This window comes from Choloepus didactylus, chromosome 1, assembly GCF_015220235.1.
Source record: "Choloepus didactylus isolate mChoDid1 chromosome 1, mChoDid1.pri, whole genome shotgun sequence".
In the NCBI taxonomy this organism is placed as follows: Eukaryota; Metazoa; Chordata; class Mammalia; order Pilosa; family Megalonychidae; genus Choloepus; species Choloepus didactylus.
The window spans coordinates 123,482,494-123,502,717 of NC_051307.1; the positions used below are offsets into that span (position 1 = coordinate 123,482,494).

Here is a 20,224-nt window from a genome sequence, read left to right on the forward strand (position 1 = left end):
AATTATATAACAGCTTATATAGTCTGACTTTATAGCCAATCTGCATAAGGTGACGATATAGACATAGGTCTTAGATGTTCAAGGGAAAGGGGGATGAAAAGGAACAATTTTGGCTTATTTATTCTGAACACTCCTTTGCATTATGCATTTTCCTTCTTTAGGTCTAAGACTGTGCTTTCTTCATTTTTGTTTTTCTAAACAAAACAATTTCATACCACATATGTCTTTTTGTGTCTGGCTTGTTTCACCCAATATGATGTCTTCAAGGTTCATCATCCATGTTGTAGCATGCATCAGAACTTTATTCCTTTTTATGAGTAAATAATATTCCATTGTATGGATATACCACACTTTGTTTATCCACTCATTAGTTGATGTACACTTGGGTTGTTTCCACCTTTTGATTATTGCGAATAATGCTTCCATAAACATTTGTATACAAGTATTTCTTTGAGTCCCTGCTTTCAGTTCTTTCGGGTGTATACCGAAAAGTGGGATTGCCAGGTCACGTGGTAGTTCTATTTTCAACTTTCTGAGGAATTGCCAAACTGATTTCTACAGTGGCTGCACTATTTTACAATGCCTCCAGCAACATATAAAGGTTCCAATTACTCTGCATCCTAATCAATACTTATTATTTTCTGTTTCTTTAATAATAGCCATCCTAGAGGGTATGAAGTGGTATCTCATTGAGGTTTTAATTTGCATTTTCCTTATTAAACCCTTATCAGATATATGGTTAGCAATTCTTTCTCCCCATTCTGAAGACTGTCTTTTCACTTTCTTAGTAGGGTTCTTTGATGTAGAAAAGTTTTTATTTAATGAAGTCCATTTTATCAATTTTTTTCTTTTGTTTAAGTGCTTTTGGTGTCATAGCTAAGAAATCACTACCAAATCCAAGGTTATGAAGGTTGCCCTATGTTTTTTCTAGAAGTTTTATGGTTTTAGCTTTTATGTTTAGGTCTTTGATCCATTTAGAATTAATTTTTATATATGGTGCGAGGTTGGAGTCCAAACTCATTTTATGATCTTGCTTATATGTAATACCTACAAAAAAGCAAATTTCTAGAGACAGATAGTAGATTATAGGTTATTAGAGGCCAGGGGTGGGAAGGAGGGAAGAGGGAGTTATTACTTAATAAGCACAGAGTTTCTGCTTGAGATGATGAAAAAGTTGGGGACATGACTATTGGTGATGGAAACACAATGTTGTGAATTTAATGATTACAACTAACTTGCATACTTGAAAGTGGTTAAAATGGGAAATTTTGAGGTATCTATATGTTACTACAATAAAAAGCTAAAAACAAAACAAAAGAATGTATCTTGAGAGTTTCAGATCTACTTGAAGACTGAGGCTATAATTAGCCTTTTTTTAAGACTAGAAAAAGATGTGAAGTCTTATCATAATTTAGATTTCAGTTTGAATTGTAATTTAGTTTGAATATCCAAAGAAAGGAGAGTTTATATTTGTGAAAGTGTATGTATGAATAAAAACTCAAGAAATCTTATCATCTACAAGACACAAATAAGAGTTATTTTAAACTTAAAAAATTAGTTTCAGCAATATAATGGACAGATTATTCTTGAGAATGGAATGACATTATATGAGCAAGTTAGAAACGAAAGGATGAGTAGTAATAATTTTAAGCATCTACAGGGACTTTTCAAATGGCACTTGCTGAGTGAGTTTTCTCAGGTGTAGTAAGAAGGACATTATTAGGAAAATAAGTAAAGAAAACAATGTTAACAGATAGGGAAAGGAGATAAAGGGATAATTTAAGCTTACGAAGGAAGTGTTCTTTTCCCTTCCCTAGGCAGATTCTGTAAATGGGATTTCTAAGAGTTAAGTAGACTTTTCCTCAGACCACATTACTTTAAGATGGATATCAATCTTTCATTTCTCAGTTCTTGAAATTAATATGAGTCTATCCTCTTAAGAAATGCAAAAATAAGAAAGACATCGTTTATGGTCAGTATGCTATTTTCTGTGAAGGGTGGTAAAGATTTATTATTCCTTGAACTTAAGGTTTCCAAAGTACTTAATAGATCTGTTCCAGAACATTTATTATATTGCCTATAATCCTCTCTCTATTAAACCCACTTCAGGCTCCAGGTTAGGACTTCTTGGAAAACAAGGACTTGTTTTACTCATCTTTATGTTTACCTTATCCTACCTTGGAGTAGATGGCATAGAGTAAACCACACGTGGCAAACTGATGACCTTTCCTGCTTGGTCCCTGTAATATTCAAGTTTGCTGTCTCTACTTAAGCACTCAGTAAATTAATGTAGAAGGCATGAATGTTCTAGGTAATCAGGGCGATTCTTTCACCACCCACTTATGCAGCGAGTTGCTACAGGGTAAGTCCATCTGTTGGTGGGAACACAGGCTCAGGCACATCAGCAACCTTCAGTAAATGAAGCAATTTCATGGCTCAGAGAGTAGAAAGATCAGGGAAAGAGATCACATCGTGGACCCTCTTGTGGTGGGGGGGGTGGGCAACTAGTGAGGTGAAGATCAGTGGATGCAGCTTTGCAGCCCCACTTTGCCTGGGAGAAGAGAAACCCTGGGCTATTAAAGTGTAGAGTATTCTCCCACCCTGGGGGTGGAGTGTGTGTTTGGGGAAGCCCTGCCACTGAGAGTTCCCTGCCCTGATAGGCATCTGGGACTGCTTATTCCTGGCTTCCAGGTTTAAGGTGTGGTGGGGTCTTTTCATTTGACCTAATATCTTGCCCTGGTTGTGGAATGGGAACAGACTGAAACACTGGCACACAATAGAACACGAGGGGATGGTGGGTAAGAGAGGAGGGGATGGCTGGGAGATGGCCACTGATCACGTGTCTGTGACTTCTCCAGCATCACCTTACTGGCACCTTACTTGCTGATTCAGGGACCTAAACTCCAATGCGCCCCGAGTAACCAGCCTTGCAGTTACCAAGGCACTTTCTTTTTCTCTCAAACCTCAGCATTCACTTCTCCTGGACTGCACTCTTCGCAGCTGAAAGAGACGTTGGTGTATTTTATATGTTCTTCGAATTTGTAATTTAACAGTCTAAGCAGAAGTTTCCATACCTTGGTTACAGACCCTTCCTCCAAAAGGAAGAAGACCGGGGACAAGAGAAAGCTCGAAGAGAAGCTGGTATCTAAATTAGGGAAACCCAGTCACTAACCAGAGTGAGCTAGGCCTGAGCTGGGAAGGGGGGATTGGAAAGTGAAGACCCCACGTGACTCAGGGGGCCCGGGCTGTGTAGACCCCGCCCCTGCGCCCGCGGTCAGGGGGGCGCATGCGCAGCCCGTGTTAGTGATGGAGGAGAGAAGATGGCGGAAGCGGAGTGAGTGACTTGTTGGTGACTGATGTCGTAACCTGGGGGCAAGTGGGGGCAGCGACACATACCCCATGGAGAGAGTTTAGGGTGTTTCGTAGGTAGTCCGGGGAAAGGGAGACCCAAGAGCGTCCTTATCACGGAGGAGCCTTCTTGGCCCGTGGCGGGGGAGGGGGCGGAGCGAACCGTAAGCGTCCAGTTACCCTCCAGGCGGGAGCGCCCCTTCGACTGTCTAACCCCAATCGGTAGGACCCTTTGCAGTGTCACCCCTGGGACCCGGTTTGCTGGGGTCTTCCGGGAAATGAGTCCAGGTGGGCGCTTCAGGCGCTGTCAATCTCTGCAAGTGGGCCCTGTGGATAGCGTTGTTACGGCTGCCCGAACCGGAGGCCCGCGGAGGCTGCGCAGCGCAAGGCGGGCACTGCCAGGCCTCCTTCGCGCTTCTTTCCTTCCCGCGCCACCCCACTTCTCCTCCACCGGAGAAACCGAGGCGTGAGGCTGCCCACTGCTTTTTCTCTGGAGGCGTGGAGGGGGTGTCCAGCATGGTTGTTAGAGCGGCGGGGGCTGCAGGGTGTCTGGTGAGGCTGAGAACACCCTGGAAGGAAAGATCTTTCCCTCGGGTTTTCGGCTGCAGTGTTGATGCCTTCCTAGAGGGCCACATTCTTGTGTGGCCGTGTGATGGCACGCTTAGTTAGACTCTAAAACTTACTGTTTCCTGGATAGGCCTCTTGTGCGCCAGAACTACTGGCTGTATTTTGCAGGCATTACTATGCATAGACAGTGGAGTTACCAAAATTGTTGTATTGTGCCAGGCCTTCAAATGCAATGCGATAGTTTGGTCAGTTCCGTTCACCGATGCTTGTTTAGACTTGTCCCTAGAATTTGTTTGGTGTGTGTTTGTGTGTGTGTGTGTGTGTGACCATTCTTGGTTAGTAGTGAGGTTTGGGTTTGAGGGTATGGTTGAGCAGATTAGCACTCTAAAAGGACCAGAATTTAAGCTGGATTGTTGCATACCACCATATAACAAGCAGTAGTTTGGTAAAAGCTTTATCCATTTACTGCTAATTCTGTATTAGATAAATAAGATAAAGATGTTGAACAGTTACTATATGATGCTGTGATTTGATGATTGGAAGGCAGCTTAACAAACTCAGAAAAAAATACCGAATGAGTATAAGGATGTATAAATAATTTACTAATTTAAAAAAGTGACTGGAGTCACCCCCCCTACATTTTTCCTTTCACTTTTCCTCTTATTACATGGAGAATTTTTACATTTGTTTCCTTTAAGAGAGTATGAATGCTATTTACATTCTTGATAAAAAGAACAAATAAAATTTGTACTTAAAAGAAGACTGTATGGAAATAGCTCATACAATTAGCACCAAATTCCTTTGTCGTTTTGTAAAATAGAAAGTGTTCTTGTTACATTCTTGTCAGTGGTGCTAATGTGAGGTGGGTCAGATTGTGTTTCTCAGAAGAAAAGACTTATAAAAAACAAATAAAACCAGTATAATCTCAAGTTTTCTTTTAATCATTATGGTGTGTTTCTGACCGTATAAAAACTACTACATAAGTCCTAATTTCTAACAATATGTTGTTTGAATTTATTAGATTCTATATTTAGAAAAATTTTATATCATACCAGAAGTAAGCAAGATTACAATATTGGAGGCAAAAATCAAAAAGTCTGCTGGAAAAATATACTTTATTGTACATACATGAGATGTACGTGACATAAATAATGCCATTTTCAAAATTTGTAGTAATTCTTTGTAAAAAGAGATTTTGAAAGATGTGGGGATTTGTTGTCATCTGCTTCTATATTTCCGCAGTCTGAGTAATCTGTTTTTAAGTATTGTTCAGCGATATTAGGTGGATTAGGGAAAAGCCAGTGTGAATTAATAAAAAATGTAGAACTTATTTTTCAAGCAAAGTATATGTGGTAATCAAATCTAAGGTAGTTAACACAAGTCCTTGGGAGTTCCATTTTAATGTATAGATACAAATGATTTTAGTTTGTAATTAGTATGGTCAAAAGAATGTAAAGAAATGTTTTATAGTACTTTGATGTTGCTTAAATTTTTACTTTCCTTGATACTGTAATATTCTCTCATCTCCTGAATAGGTTTCAAAGCCCTCATCTTCTTTCAGTAATGCAAAGGTAAACTTTAGGCCAGGCTTTACTGAGTTACATATCCTGAATCATTTGAATTCAAACTTACTAGGTATTAACTATTAAATATGCTATGTGTGTGTGATGTACTTTTCTTTTCTAAGTGTTTTTGGTGATTGCATGCTATATATATTTTATGAGGACCTAGAAATTTAGAGTATTGCTGATTATTTCTTTGAAATAATTAGATGTTCTTTAACGCTCACAAGATAATGCTTTTACCGGTATAAACCCTCTGTGTTATCTGCCAGATTTAAGGACCACAGTACAACTATGGATAGTGAGCCAAATCCTGGAACATCTTCTGTGTCAACAACAACCAGTAGCACTACCACCACCACCATCACCACTTCCTCATCTCGAATGCAGCAACCACAGCTCTCTGTCTACAGTGGCTCAGATCGACATGCTGTACAGGTATTTAAGATATAATGATGGGTAGGCTAAGATTGAGGATGTCACATTATTTTTTAAAGCCAGACACATGTATTATTTCATTTCCTCAAATGTACAGTTTGAAGAATTGTTAATGTTTGAAATAATGAGTAAAGTTTTTTAATAGTCATACTGTTGAGAGGGCTTACATTTGTCAACATATAAGTTATAAGACTGTGTGTCAGGAAAATTAAAATTGGAAGGTCTCTCGATGCTGCTACAATGTGGAGACAGTCCACCCAGAGCTCCAAATGCAGAATGGCTCTAGATTTTTCTGGGCTGTTTTAGGAACACATATTTGAACCCAAAATACAGGCTTAGGGAGAGCTATTCAGGTCTGTAGAAGTGTTAGGTTCATTTTAAACCGAGGAGGCTTAGGAACCCTTAGCAGGGACTCATTTTTAAAGCCTTAGGTATGGGGATGAAGGGAATATTTAACTAGGAAAAGTCTTAGGCTCTTCATTTAGTTGAGAAAGTAAAGTTTTATTTAGTTAACTTTTATGATAATGGAGGTTGAGGCAATTCTGGTATTGCATAAAGGGCATGGGCATTGCAGTCTGATATGTCCTTTGTTTGAATTCCATTTTTGTTATACATTAGTAGCTGTGTAGCCTTTGTTGAGAGGCATAATTTCTTTTAGCCTTGGGAAACTGTAAAATGAGGATGAGACCACCTACTTCAATGGTGGTTATAGGATTAAATGAAGTGTCTAGAACTGTGTAGGGCATGTTATAGATACCCCAAAAATAATAACAACTAATATTTATTGAACAATTGCTATGTGCCAAGCATTTGATAAATGGTTTACATAGATTATCTCATTTAACCCTCACCACACCTCTATGAAGTAGTTACTATTACTGTCTTCATTTTAAAGATAGGAAAATGATGTTTTAAATAGGCAAGTAAATTTCTTAAACTTACACAGCTGGTAGCTTCTCTGACTCCAGAGTTTGTATCCTTAAGCCCACTGTGAGTTATTTTTTCCTTTATAACTGCTTTCTCTCTCTCAAGTCTTCATAATTGCATTGTACCCTGAAAACAACATTCCTGTCTGCCATACATTCCCCCTGCCCCACGTGCTTCTAGGGTAGATGTCCCAGTAAAATGGCTATTTTACTCTTCTGTGGTTTAGGTTTTAGTTTTCCTGAGTCACCCTGGGCTGGAATCAGTACTGTTGGAGATCCAGCTAGTTCAGCAGAAATTCAAGCTGGAATGCAGAGTGTGATTTTAGTGTTCTTAACCTTTCTCTGAGGCAAGGGATATAGGGAAGAGTCTCTAGTTCTTTGAGCATACAGATGTGATATTTTAATACGTCATTTTGTTTTCTAGCTTTTACTTAAACTGGATGTGTTAATAAAAAATAAAGTCTTACTGGAGATGTATAGATATATTTCACAAATAGCACTAACTTTAGTTCCTGTGAGTTCATAGAATTGCTTCCCTAAAATGCAGTCAAATCAGTATTTATTGAAAGCCTAAGTAGTTCTTTAATCTTTCAGCTTTCTTTGTCAATCCCATGAATTCTCTTTTCCGTCCTTAATCCCTTAGAGGAACAGTGTGCTATACCTTGAACTTGTACTTTAAAAATTTAAGTATCTCTCCCATAAATAGAACATTGAATGTAATGAAAACTATAAATGACAACACAAAAAAATTACTACACTCTGACAAAAATGTATCAAATAGATTATTCATTTGTTATTTCTGTCTTATCAAAAAGACATATTGTTATAATGCTAAATCACTTAATGCTGATCGCAGCTAGGGGTCAATTGCCTACACTGATTTTGTGACAGGACTTCATAACAGGTATAGCAATCTATAGTTGCAGAGCTGAGATATGAATGCATGAAAATAAAGAAAAATATAAGGAAATATACTTTTTTGGAATTTGGATACAGGAATTCATAGCTTTCTGGTTCAGGATGTTCTGACTTAGACCCTCAAGCTGTCTAGTTATGGCTCTGTTACTCCCTTAGCTCCTTGAAAACTTAATGGGATTCTCTGGTTTGATACTGAGATTAGAATTCTTTGTTGTGTTAGAGTCTCAGCTGGGCATGATGTGACTTTGGGATGTGGTTGCAAAGGACTGGAATAGTCTAACTTACCTTTTAGACAGATAGAATATTTTACTCTGGTTTTATTAGAATACTCTTTTTTTTCCAAACATACATCTGTTATGAAGTTTCGGGCTTAGGTTTTACATGTTACTGATAAATATTTACAGTAATTACCACTTTGGAAATATTTCTTTAGTAAGAATAGTTTTGTTCTGTGTTGAAATTATTGAAATATAAAAATGTGGAGACGTGTTTAAAAGTAATTATTTAGTAATTTAAAAAAGAAATAGCTTATAGTTTTATGTGATTGACATAATACCTACTTATTTTAAGATTTTCAGACTGTCATAGAAAAGTACTAACCAGGAGATAAAAATCGCTTTTAATCCAGCCCTCCATAGGTGGTCTTTTAATGTTTTGATAAATATTCTTCCAGATTTTTTCATATAAAAATGAAATTTTGCTTTCTATACTGTTTAGAACATGCTTTTTTCACCTAGTGATATATTAGGGAACATTTTTCTGTTACTAAGTATAGATCCATATCTGTGCTGTTCCATGTATTAGCCATTAGCTACTTGTGTCTATTTACATTTAAATTAAAATTAATTAAAATTCAATAAAATTTAACATTCAGTTCCACAGTTGCACTATCCACATTTGAACTATTCAGTAGCCATGTGTGACTGGTGGCTATCATATTGAATAGTGTTGATCTACATTACAATTTCTAATGGCTGCATGGTAAAATTACTCCTCTCCACACTTAAGCCCTGAATTCTACCAAGTTTTATCTAGAAAGGTTATAGCAGTTTACATTCTTACTAACAGTGAGAGTATCTGTTACCCAGTTAGTGGTAATAGTCTTTTAAATCTCTGTACATCTGAAAGTTGGAAAATAGTGTCTTGTTTTAATTTGTAAGTTTTGACTGTAGTGAGATTGAAGATCTTTTCAGATATTGATAGGCAATTTCTTTTGTGAGTTGCCTCTGTCTACTGGGTAATTTTAATTTGTACAAATTAGTGAAATTTAGTGATAACTAGGAGAGAAATATATTAATAAATTTGATGACATTTTCAATTGCCACATTTTTTTTATCCTTTGTTTTATGATTAAGATTAAGATTATGGTTTGACATTGATTCAATTGACTTATCACAGGTAATTCAACAGGCATTGCATCGCCCCCCCAGCTCAGCTGCTCAGTACCTTCAGCAGATGTATGCAGCCCAGCAGCAGCACTTAATGCTGCATACTGCAGCTCTTCAGCAGCAGCATTTGAGCAGCTCCCAGCTTCAAAGCCTTGCAGCTGTTCAGGTGAGAAAAATAAGTTAAGAACTTATGAGGCCAAAGTTTAAATTACCTGCAGATGATTACTGAAAGTAAATATATCAGGTATTTAATCCGAGTTCTCGGATGTCCTGAGATTATTTTTCCTTAAGGAAATGTATCAATAGCCTGCCAAATAGAAGTTAATTCAGAAAAAAATAATGGATATATTTTATAGATTATTCTGTTGGTAGCTTCTGCCCACTTCTTTTATCTACATTGCAGAAATGCTATGCTAGTGGCTTAGTTTTGTGTATAAAAGTGTAGGTACAACAGTGTATATTCAGGGTTACCTGGGTTGTATTTGCATTTTAACAAAAAAAAAGTTTTTTATTATGTAATATATACTCATTAAAAAAAAAAAACCAGTGTGAAATTGTTTATAAGAATATATAAAGGAAAAGGGTTCCTTTTTCAACCCATACACTGTTTCCCACTTGTTAGAGGTAGCCACTATAAGAGTTTAATATATATCTCTCCAGAAATTTTCTATACAAAAATATGTATATGCACCTTTCTAAAATCCAATCATATTATTCCTATTGATAACATGATTTTATGACTAAACATTTCAAATATTTTCATTATTGTACTACTTAAATAAAGCTATGTGTGAGGTTTAAACTTAAATTTTCTCACCAGATTCATACAGTATCTCAGTTGACCAAATCGTAAAAATCTGACTTCAGATCCCCAACTGTTGCTTCTTTTTGGTAGTGTAATTTTAAATAACATTGTGTTCATGATACAGGTTATGAAACTGAAACCCACTGGCGCTTGATGTAGCTACAGTTTTTATTTTTCATAAGGTTGGAGTGATTATTCCACTTCAAAGACAACAGAGACCTGTAGAGAAACTGACAGCGGGTACAGCTAATAAAATTAGCCTTTGGGTCCTCTGTTTTACCACTCAGGTTTTTCTTGTTTTAAAAAAATCTATTTGACCAAAGCTTAAGCTGTGTTGACCTTAAAATGGATTGGTTCATACATAGATCTTTTGACTTTTAGTGTTTTGTGTTGTCCTGGTACCAGAAAGTTTTTAACTTCAGGTTTTTACAGAAATATTATAAAGGTCTGATTTTTTTAGGCAAGTTTGTCCAGTGGAAGACCACCTACATCTCCAACAGGAAGTGTCACACAACAGTCAAGTATGTCTCAGACATCTGTAAGTGCCCTAAACTTTTTCCTGGATTTAAACAATTTTTAATTATTGTTTACAAAAACCAGATTGTTGTTGATATTTATGAAGCTGTTGTTTATTTGTTGTATGTTATTTAAGTGACAAGTGTCTTTAGACAAGTGTCTAAAGATAAGAATGATAATATTCAAGAATTTAAAACTAATGTTAAACCTCTGAAAATCTAAGTCTTAAAAATCTTTTTGCATTGTTTCTTATACATCCTTTTTCACTGTGTTCAGATCTTATATGATTATAAATGATTTCAGTTTTCAGTCTGTATTGAAAGCCTGAAATAAACAATATGGGGATATTAGGCCATGCATTTACTGTGATATACTTGGATTTACTGTGATGGCTCTTAGTACAGATCTAAATGTTTCTAGCTTTGTCCATGCAATTCATATTTTAGAAATTATGCTTTTTAGTTTACTTGAGTAATCTCTGCTAATTAGCAAATATCCACCCAAGATAGAGTAATTTTTTGGGGGGGAAAGGAGTAAAAGAAAGCTGAGTTCCTGTATCACATGTATATACTTGGAAATTGCACAAAGTTGCCCAGTTAAAAGAAGATCACAAATGTGGTAATCTTGTTTAAAAATGTTTTATCTTGATATAGTTTCAAATTGCAAGGAGAAGAATTTCTGTGTACTCTTTAAGCCAGATTTGCCCACTGGTAAACAGTTTGCCCCATGGCTTTATCATTCATTCTTTCTCTCTGCATTTGTATGTATTATTTTTTTTTCCGAACCATTTGTGGTTAAATTGAGACATGCTCCTTTATTCCCAAGAACTTTGCTCATTATTTCATGAAGCTACAGGAAAATTATCAAATTCGAGAAATTTAACATTCATACAATACAATTCATATTCAAACTTCATCAGTAGTCCCAGGTTTCTCAATTTCATCACTGTTGACATTTTGGGCCAAATAATTCTTTGTTGTAGAGGGCTATTCTCTGCCTATAGGATGTTTAGCAACATTGCCATCCTCTACCTGCTAGATTACCAGTAGACTCTGGCCCTCCCTCCCCCAGTGTAACTAACCAAAAATGTCTCTGTACATTGCCAAATGTCTCCTGGGAGGCAGAATTACTCTCAGTTGAGAACCATTGAGTTATCCCAATAATGTGCTTTCTAGCTATTTTTTCCTGGTTCAAATGGTAATACTTTTTGTTACTTTGTAAAATTGACTCTGGTAGATTACAGTATATAAGCTGTTTAAGAATTGAAGGTGAACTTGTGCTGTATTTCTTTATCGAAGGGAATGGTCTTTGCTGACCAAGTACATGCTGTGGTCAGCATATAGTTATTTTTCTGGCTATTGGTCTGAAATTTTTAATTAAAAATTTTCTTTTTTAACATGGAAATATCCTGGAATATGAACAAAATTAGTTAAAAAAATTATGACTTGAAAATGTTATATTGGAGAAAATGAAAAATTTAGGAATTTTATGCATGATTTTTCTATAAACCTACAACTTCTTTAATAAAAAAATCAATTTTAAAAAATTTAAGTAATGTAATCTAGCCCTAAGCATTAATAGTGTAGTTAGGGGTATTGATATATCTTTAATTAATACATTGATAGTTAAGGGAAGGATTGCTAAACCACATTTTGTGTGCTGGTGAAAAAAATTATAGACAAATTATTCTGTGAAACACTGGGGTAACATTAGGGTATATATGTATAGCTACATGTTTTTGTATTTTTTACCCTTCACATTATTAAAAGGTCTCCCTTAAAACTGTTTTTCTTTCCTTATGATTTTATGTATGTGACATTCACAGAAATTACAATTCCAGTGATTGTGCTTTTTTAAAGATTAGAATAGTTGTAGGTTTACAAAAAACATGCAGAAAGTAGTTTCCATATAACCCTCCCCACACACACCTAATTTCCCTATTAACATTTTGCATAAGTATGGTATCTTTGTTACAATTGATAGAAAATTGTTATAATTATACTATTAACTAGAGACCATAGTTTACTTTAGGGTTCATTCTTTGTGTTGTACTGTTTTATGTTGGTTTCTTTTTTTTCTGATAATTGATATACACTTAAAATGTCCCCTTTTATCCACTTTCATATATACAATTCAGTGATGTTGATTACATTCACAAAATCATGCCTCCATCACTATCATCATTGGGAAAATTTTTCCATACTCTAAATAGGAACTCTTACCAACTCTAACTACCCATTCTCCACCTTTACCCAGGCTCTGATACCCTGTTTTCTCGTTTCTGATATTCTAATTATTTTGTATAAGTGAGATCATAAGATATTTGTCTTTTTGTATCTGGCTTATTTCAATCAACATGGTTTCTTCAGGGTTCATCCATGTTGTAGTATGCATCAAAATATCATTCTTTTTTATGGCTGAAAAATATCCTATTGTTGTATACACCACATTTTGCTTCTCCATTCATCTCTTGATGGACACTTGGGTTGCTTCCATCTTTTGGCAATTGTGGATAATGCCACTCTGAACATCGTGTGCAAGTATCTGTTCAAGTCCCTGCTTTCATTTATTTTGATATATATGTAGAAGTGGACTGGTCATATGGTAATTCTGTACTTAAGTTTGTGAGTGGCTGTACCATTTTACATTTCCACCAGTAGTGTATGAGGGTTCCTATTTCTCCATATCCTTTTCAACACTTGTTATTTTCTGTTTTTTTGTTTGTTTGTTTGCTTGTTTGTTTTTTAATATTAGCCATTCTAATTGGTGTGAAATAGTGTCTCATTGTGGTTTTGATTTGCATTTCCCTAATGGCTAATGATGTTGAGCATCTTTTCATATGCTTATTGGCCATTTGTATACTTTCTTTGGAGGAATGTCTGTTCAAATCTTTTGCCCATTTTTTCATTGGCCAGTAAGCATTTCTTTTTGTTGTTGAGTCATCAGAGTTCTGTATATATTCTGCATAATAAACCCTTGTTAGATATATGGTTTTGAAGTATTTTCTCTTTGTCTCTTTAATTTCTTGATACAGTCCTTCAATGGATTATGCTTAATTTTTTTTATGACATTGAAAGCATTACTTGCCATAAGCCAGGCAGCCTTGTACTATGAAGTATGTGACTAGCTGTTGGGGGAAAAGGAGTAAGTATGGAGAACTGATGCACAGAAAAAAAGGAACAGTACTTTGCATTTGTTTTATTTTCTGTCCCAGGTGAACATTACCTAGCAGTCCAAAACATGATGCCTAAGGTAGCTTATTAAATTTAGGTCAGTAACCAAGAGCGTGGGGGCAGATTTTCACTCTAGGTAGTGATAATAATGAGCTTTTGAGTAGCAATCTTAAATAGTTTTCAGCATTTTGGTTATTTTTAGGTAGCTTTCCAGATAATAGTGACAGCCATGGGGAAGGATCCAACCTCCAGGAGAGAAAAGGGCTACAAGGTAAGTTGTCAGGTCATCAGCCAAATAGGTTGGGGTTTGGGGTAGGAAGGGATTACAGTGGGGAAGTGGAATATTATATAAAAAAAAAATGTAGTCAAAAGTCCAATCGTATCACCTGGGGAAACTATGTATGTGGTTTGAGGAGCAGGCTATTGCTTATTAGTGGATCCAGCATCCTCTTCTTCCCCCTTATTAGAATAGCAAGAGTTATTCTAGACTCTTATCAGAGTGAGGGAAATGGTTATGCTTATTTGCATCTAAAATTAGTTGGAACTGAGCCTTTTCAGTACCACAACTTAGTGGGACTAAGATTTAGGTAAACTTGATTTCCTAAGGTGAAGTCTAAACGGATTAAAAGCTGCTGGGGTAGAAGACAAAGAGGGAAAAAATTTATTTGCATCATTTATGTCAGACAGTTTATATCTCTAAAATATCAATGGCTCTCTTGTATTGGTAGGAAAAACAATGAATATTCACAAAAGACCTGTATTGGTAATTTTCAAAAGACATTTAAATGAATATGTATTTACCATATTGACAGTATAAAAAAGTGTCAGTGAGAACACAATGACATAATATTTTCACCTGTCAAATTAGAAAATGAAATACTGAGAAAGTAACTATTGTTGGTAAGGATGTGAGAAAGTAGATACACTCATACAACTGTTAATGGGAATGTAAATTGGGGCTGGAGGGTTATTTTGCAATGTGTATGAAAATTTTGAATATGCATGTCCTTTCACTTTTACTGAAGCACTCTTGTTTAGTGAAGTCATTAACAGTGAAATAATTATGTATATATGCATTTGGAAATGTTTTCAAAGTAGAGCTAACAGGGTATGCTGGTGGTTTGAATAAAAGATTGTGAGGAAAGGCCATTGGTCAAGGATGACTCCGTGGTCTTTTTTTTTTTTCCCCAGTTCAGTTTTATTGAGATATATTCACATGCCCTATAATCATCCACAGCATACAATCAGTTGTTCACAGTACCATCATATAGCTGTGCATTCATCACCACAATCAATTTTTGAACATTTGCATTACTCCCCCAAAAAGTATAAAAATAAGAATAAAGATACAGATAAAGAAGAACACCCAAAACATCCTATCCCCCCAATACTCCCTATTATTCATTTAATTTTTGTTCCCATTTTTCTACTCATCTGTCCATACACTGGATAAAGGGAGTGTGAGCTACAAGTTTTCACAATCACACAGTCACACTTTGTAAACTACATAGTTACACAATCATCTTCAAGAATCAAGGCTACTGGGTTGGGGTTCAACAATTTCAGGTATTTTCTTCTAGGTATCCCAATACATTAAAAAGGGATATCTATATAACGTGTAAGAATAACCTCCAGAATGACCTCTTGACTCCATTTGATCCATAGTTTTTTGGCTTGAGCATTTGGAAGGAAGGAATATCCATTTATTAAGATTGGAAAGATTAGTCAGGTGTTGGAGAGGAATATCAGGAGTTTGGTTTTAGACATGTTAAGTCTGTGCTGTGTTTAGCCATCTACCTGTAGATAACCATTGGCTGTATGTTTTGGTTTGCTAAAGCTGTTGGATTGCAGTATACCAGAAATGGGTTGGCTTTTAAGTGGGGATTTATTAGTTTACAAATTTACAGTTCTGAGGACATGAAAATGTCCAAATTAAGGCATTGACAAAACGATATCTTCTTTGAAGAAAGGCACTGGCATCTGGGGTTCCTCTGTCAGATAGCAAGGCATATGGCCAGCATCTGCTGGTCCGTCAAGCCTGGGTTTCATTGCTTTCAGATTGTGGCTTCAGTGGCTCGTTCATTTTTTGTTGGTCCTCTCTTAGCTTCTCTGGGGCTTTTCTCTCTCAGCTCTCTCAGCTTTTTCTGTCCTTTATCCTTTCAAAAAGGACTCCAGTAAAAGGATTAAGACCCACATCGAATGGGCTGGCTCACATTTCAGTTGAAACAACCTTATCAGAAGGTCCCATCCACAATAGGTCTGTGCCCACAGGAATGGATTTAAAGAACATGGTCTTTTCTTGGGTACATAACAGCTTCAAACCAGCATGGTATGTAAGTCTGGAGATCTGGTGATTGATGATGTCTTATGCAGCTCATTGAAAATTCAGGTCACATGAGTACATGATGACTTCACTACCAGTTGTATGTCATGACAGAGTTTGATAGAGTTTCGTAGAGTGGAGGAGACAGTGGGTCTGGGTTCTAGTCTTAATTCTGTGACTGACTAGTTTTGTGATTCAAGGCAAGTCATTTAACTTCTTTGCTCCCTAGTTTTCTCTTTCTGTAAAACTAAGTTATCTAATTAGATGGCTTTTAGTCTTTTTATTACAGTTGTCTCTGGATCTCGATCAAAGAGAAGATTAAATAGATGAGGCTCTGGGCCTTACCTTAAGCTTTAGCCAGAGTAATTTTGTGATTTCTATCACTGTGAAGAAAGGGTTCTGTTAACAATTCTTTTGTCAGCAGACAGGTGGGCAAGACAGGAATTACTCATAGAAATAATTTCTGTCTGATCACTGAAACGTAAAAATGGCTGAAGAGCTTTAATAGTATGTGGACCTATGAAACATAAAAACTGAGATTTCAAACATTTCTTGCCACGTGAACACTTCTTCTGTGTATCCCAGAATACAAATAAAAATGCGAGTCTGAAAAAAATATTTTTTTTTGAGAACCTGTGGTTTAGATGTTAATCTAAGGTTCTGTCACAGTTTCTTAAATAATTTATATTATAGAAACAGTGCTTGTCATATATAGTAGGCATGTGTTCCAGTTTGGTTATATTATGTCCCTCAGAAAAAAGCCATGTTCCTTAATGCAGTCTTGTGGGGGCAGATGTATTAGTGTTGATTAGGTTGGAATCTTTGGATTAGGTTGTTTCCATGGAGATGTGACCCACTGAACTGTGAGTGGCACCTTTGATTAGGGTGTGACCTCTTGATTGAATGTTTCCATGGAAATGCGGCCCCACCCATTTAGGGTGTGTCTTGATTAGTTCATTGGGGTCCTATATAAAGAGCTGACAAACAGGGACCTCAGAGCAATGGAGAGTGACATTTTGGAGGAGCTGCAGCTAAGACAGACATTTTGGATGCTGACACTGACATTTTGGAGAATGCCATTTTGGAACGCAACCTGGGAGCAAGCAGACGCCAGCCACCTGCCTTCCCAGCTTACAGAGGTTTTCTGGACGCCAGTGGCCTTTCTCCAGTGAAGGTACACTATTGCTGATGCCTTACCTTGGACACTTTATAGCCTTAAAACTGTAACTGTGTAACCAAATAAACCCCCTTTATAAAAGCCAGTCCATCTCTGGTGTTTTGCAAACTGCAGCATTAGCAAACTGAAACAGTGTGTAATAAGTAGTTGTTGAATGATGAATTGTAGGAGTTATAATTATCTAGAATATGTAATGCATAATATTAATGTTCTTGATTAATTTGCAATGCAGACACTGATTTTTAGAATATATTCTGATTGCCTGAAATTGGGTAATAGAAAAAGGGTCTAACCCTGCCCTTGGTAATGATATTCTTTGGTTGCAGGTATGGGCAGGCAGCTATTTAGCAGGTTTATCTGTTGTCTAACTTTGTGCAAGTTGCTCTGGGGGTACATATCAGTCAAAGTCCCTTCCCTCAGAGACATTAGTATCCATTTGAAAAGCTATGCTTTGACGTATCAGACAGTTAGTATACAATGTAACAGTATATAATCAAGTATAAATGCCATAGGAGTTAACAGAAAAGGGGTTTTTGTGATTGGAGTAGTTGGGGAGGGTTTTCTTTTATGAGACTTAGGCTGAGTTCTAAAAAATACAGTTTGTAGAAAAGAAGGTTCATCATGAAGTCATGGCCCTGAAACAGCAGAGTTTAGTCAGGGATTTATAACTGGGTCAGACTCTGTGTTAGCTTCACGTGATTATGGAGTATAATCTGTGCCAGTACTTCTTTATTGAGTGTCGTCTTGGTGCCAGGCACTGTGGTAGATGTCAATGATTCGGCAGTGAACAAGGGTCTTTAGAGTATAGTGGAGGGCATAAACAAGTAAATAGTCAGTTAAAGGACTGTGTGGTAAGAGATTTGTTTTGCTGAAGTGTCTTCAAATAACTTCCTTGTAAAGGGTACTTGGAAGATAAACTTCAAATCCTTGTAGTGAATCCTAAAAATTTCCTCCCCTTAATCTTTTTAAAATTGTTATATAAATTCCATATTGAAAATAATTTTTCTTAGGAAATTTGGAAGCAAGAATCATTGTTTTCAAAATTTCAGTGTTGCTTGAAGAAAAGGCTAATGACAGTATCATTGTCATTCTATACTAACTTGTTTTTTCTAGAATCTTTGGTTTGCCTGTTTTCTTCAGTTTTTTGGACTTCCATGAGGATATATATAGGTTTTATTGTGGAGGACACTTGTTGGGTCTTCTCAGTCTGAAAACTTGGTGTCTAGTGTTCATGTATGTGAAATTAAAATAAAATAAATAGTTTCCTTCCATTTCCTGTGCTCCTCCTTTCTGGAGCTCCTTAGCTGAATATTGGTCCTTTTATCTTTTCATTCTGATTTCTAAGAACTTTTTCTTGTTTTATAGTTGTTCTTTTTTCATAGTATCCTGTTTTTCTGTATGTGTAAAATATCTTAGATATCTTTTATGGTACTATTTACAGATTTTGAAAAAGCTTTTTCTCTTCCTCCTGAATAATTTGTTTCCCTTGGGAAATATCTTTATCTTCTTTGCATGCTAATGGTTTTCCTTTTATAAGAGTTAATAAACCTGGTTTTTCTGTTTATATTTAAGAGTGAATGATTATGTAGATTAATCACGGTGGGTTTCCTCCACTGTTGTGAAGGTAGGTCCGCCCGAAGTACACCTTTCTTCCTTTATGGAAAGGCTGATTGGAATTTTTGTGTTTGTACATGGATATCAGTGGTGGTGATAGTGGGGAAGGCTATATCTTTGGCAGGTTTAGAGGTGAAAGTATGAGATAGGGAGCTGCCAGTAGCCTGGGAATGGAGGGGCAATTTTAGAATACGGGCGGTTTTATTTCAAGGTACCAGTATCCTCTAGCTGGTACCCCAGCAGTCTTTGACTTTATTTTCTTACTTGAAAGTAAAGATCTTAGAAGCCTTTTGCTCTGTGTGGGAGAAAGATGGGATTATATCTAATGAGTCTGTTCCATGGGTAAACCTTTAGATAATCTTCCAGTTTTTAGCCCTGCTTCTCACTTCTGCCTGCATGCCTATAAACTCAGGGTCTAAATCCACCCTGGTCTTTTTTGTTGCATATTCTACATTGGAGCTTGCTTTCTCTGTTTCATCTATCAAAATGATCCCATCTTCTTTGAGTCTTATGAAAATGTGATGAAATATCTTGATGCAGATGGTGTATCCTCCTCTTTTTCATTTTGCTTTTTATATATGTATTCTTTTTGTTTGATGTTCTTTTATCCCCCCCCCCCCAATTTTTGTTTTGAAAACCTTTAAACCCATAGAAAATGTGGAAAGACTGGTACAGTGAACTCTTGTATATTTCTCATATCAGTATACTGATTGTTAAGTTTGCCATATTTGCTGTTTCTTCCTCTCTATTTCTATGTACACTATTTTCCTGAACCATTTAAAAATAAGTTGCAGATGTCATGACTCTTTGGCCCTGAGTACTTTAGCATGTTTTGCCTAACAAGGAGATTCTCCTACATAACTGCAGTACCATTATTAACCCAAGAAATAGTATTGAGACAATAATATTATCTAGTATATCGTCCATATTCAGATTCCCTCAGTACTTCCCACAATATCTTTTATAGCCTTCCCCCCCCATCCAGGATTTAATTAATGATCACACATTGTATGTTGCTGTCCTCTTAATATAAAAAATTCTTTCTGTCTTTGTTTTGGTTGGTGGTTTTTTGCTTTCATTTCAAAAGCCCAGGTTGCTTCCACCTGTTAGCAATTATAAATAATGCTGTTCTGAACATCTTGTGCAAATATCTGTTCAATATTGTATTAGTTAGGGTTCTCCTTGGAAACAGAATCAATGAGAGATGTCTCTGATTATCAAATTGTAAAAGTGACTCACGCAGCTGCGGGAGTGCACGAGTCCAAATTCTGCAGAGCCGTCAACAAGCTGTCAACTCCAAGGAGGACGTCCAACGAACTCCTCGGGAAACGAACTGACAACTTTGACGAACTTCTCAGGAAACGAACCGGCAACTTCGACGAGCTCCCCAGGAAATGCTTCACTGAGCAGCCGAAGAAGAAGTGAAGGTTCTCTAACCGTCCGGCTTATAAGCCTCCAACTGATCACCC

The 20,224-nt window shown here is 36.5% G+C and overlaps 1 protein-coding gene across 9 annotated transcripts in view; it reads left to right on the plus strand.

Moving 5' to 3' along the window:
- The first annotated feature begins 3,299 nt into the window (after positions 1-3,299).
- Positions 3,300-20,224, plus strand: part of PHC3 (polyhomeotic homolog 3) — an 87,541-nt gene continuing 70,616 nt past the window's right edge. For 7 of the 9 annotated variants that reach the window (XR_005217520.1, XR_005217521.1, XM_037840933.1 and 4 more), the window contains exons 1-4: positions 3,300-3,334; positions 5,750-5,915; positions 9,158-9,313; positions 10,413-10,490. Coding sequence is in view for 7 of the 9 variants with exons in the window: in XM_037840933.1 (XP_037696861.1) it covers positions 3,321-3,334; positions 5,750-5,915; positions 9,158-9,313; positions 10,413-10,490 (414 nt within the window). In the remaining 2 variants the exon portion in view is untranslated. Of the gene's footprint in view, positions 3,335-3,447; positions 4,361-5,749; positions 5,916-9,157; positions 9,314-10,412; positions 10,491-20,224 lie in introns of those variants that run through there. The other 2 variants (XM_037840943.1, XM_037840952.1) reach the window with 2 other exon arrangements.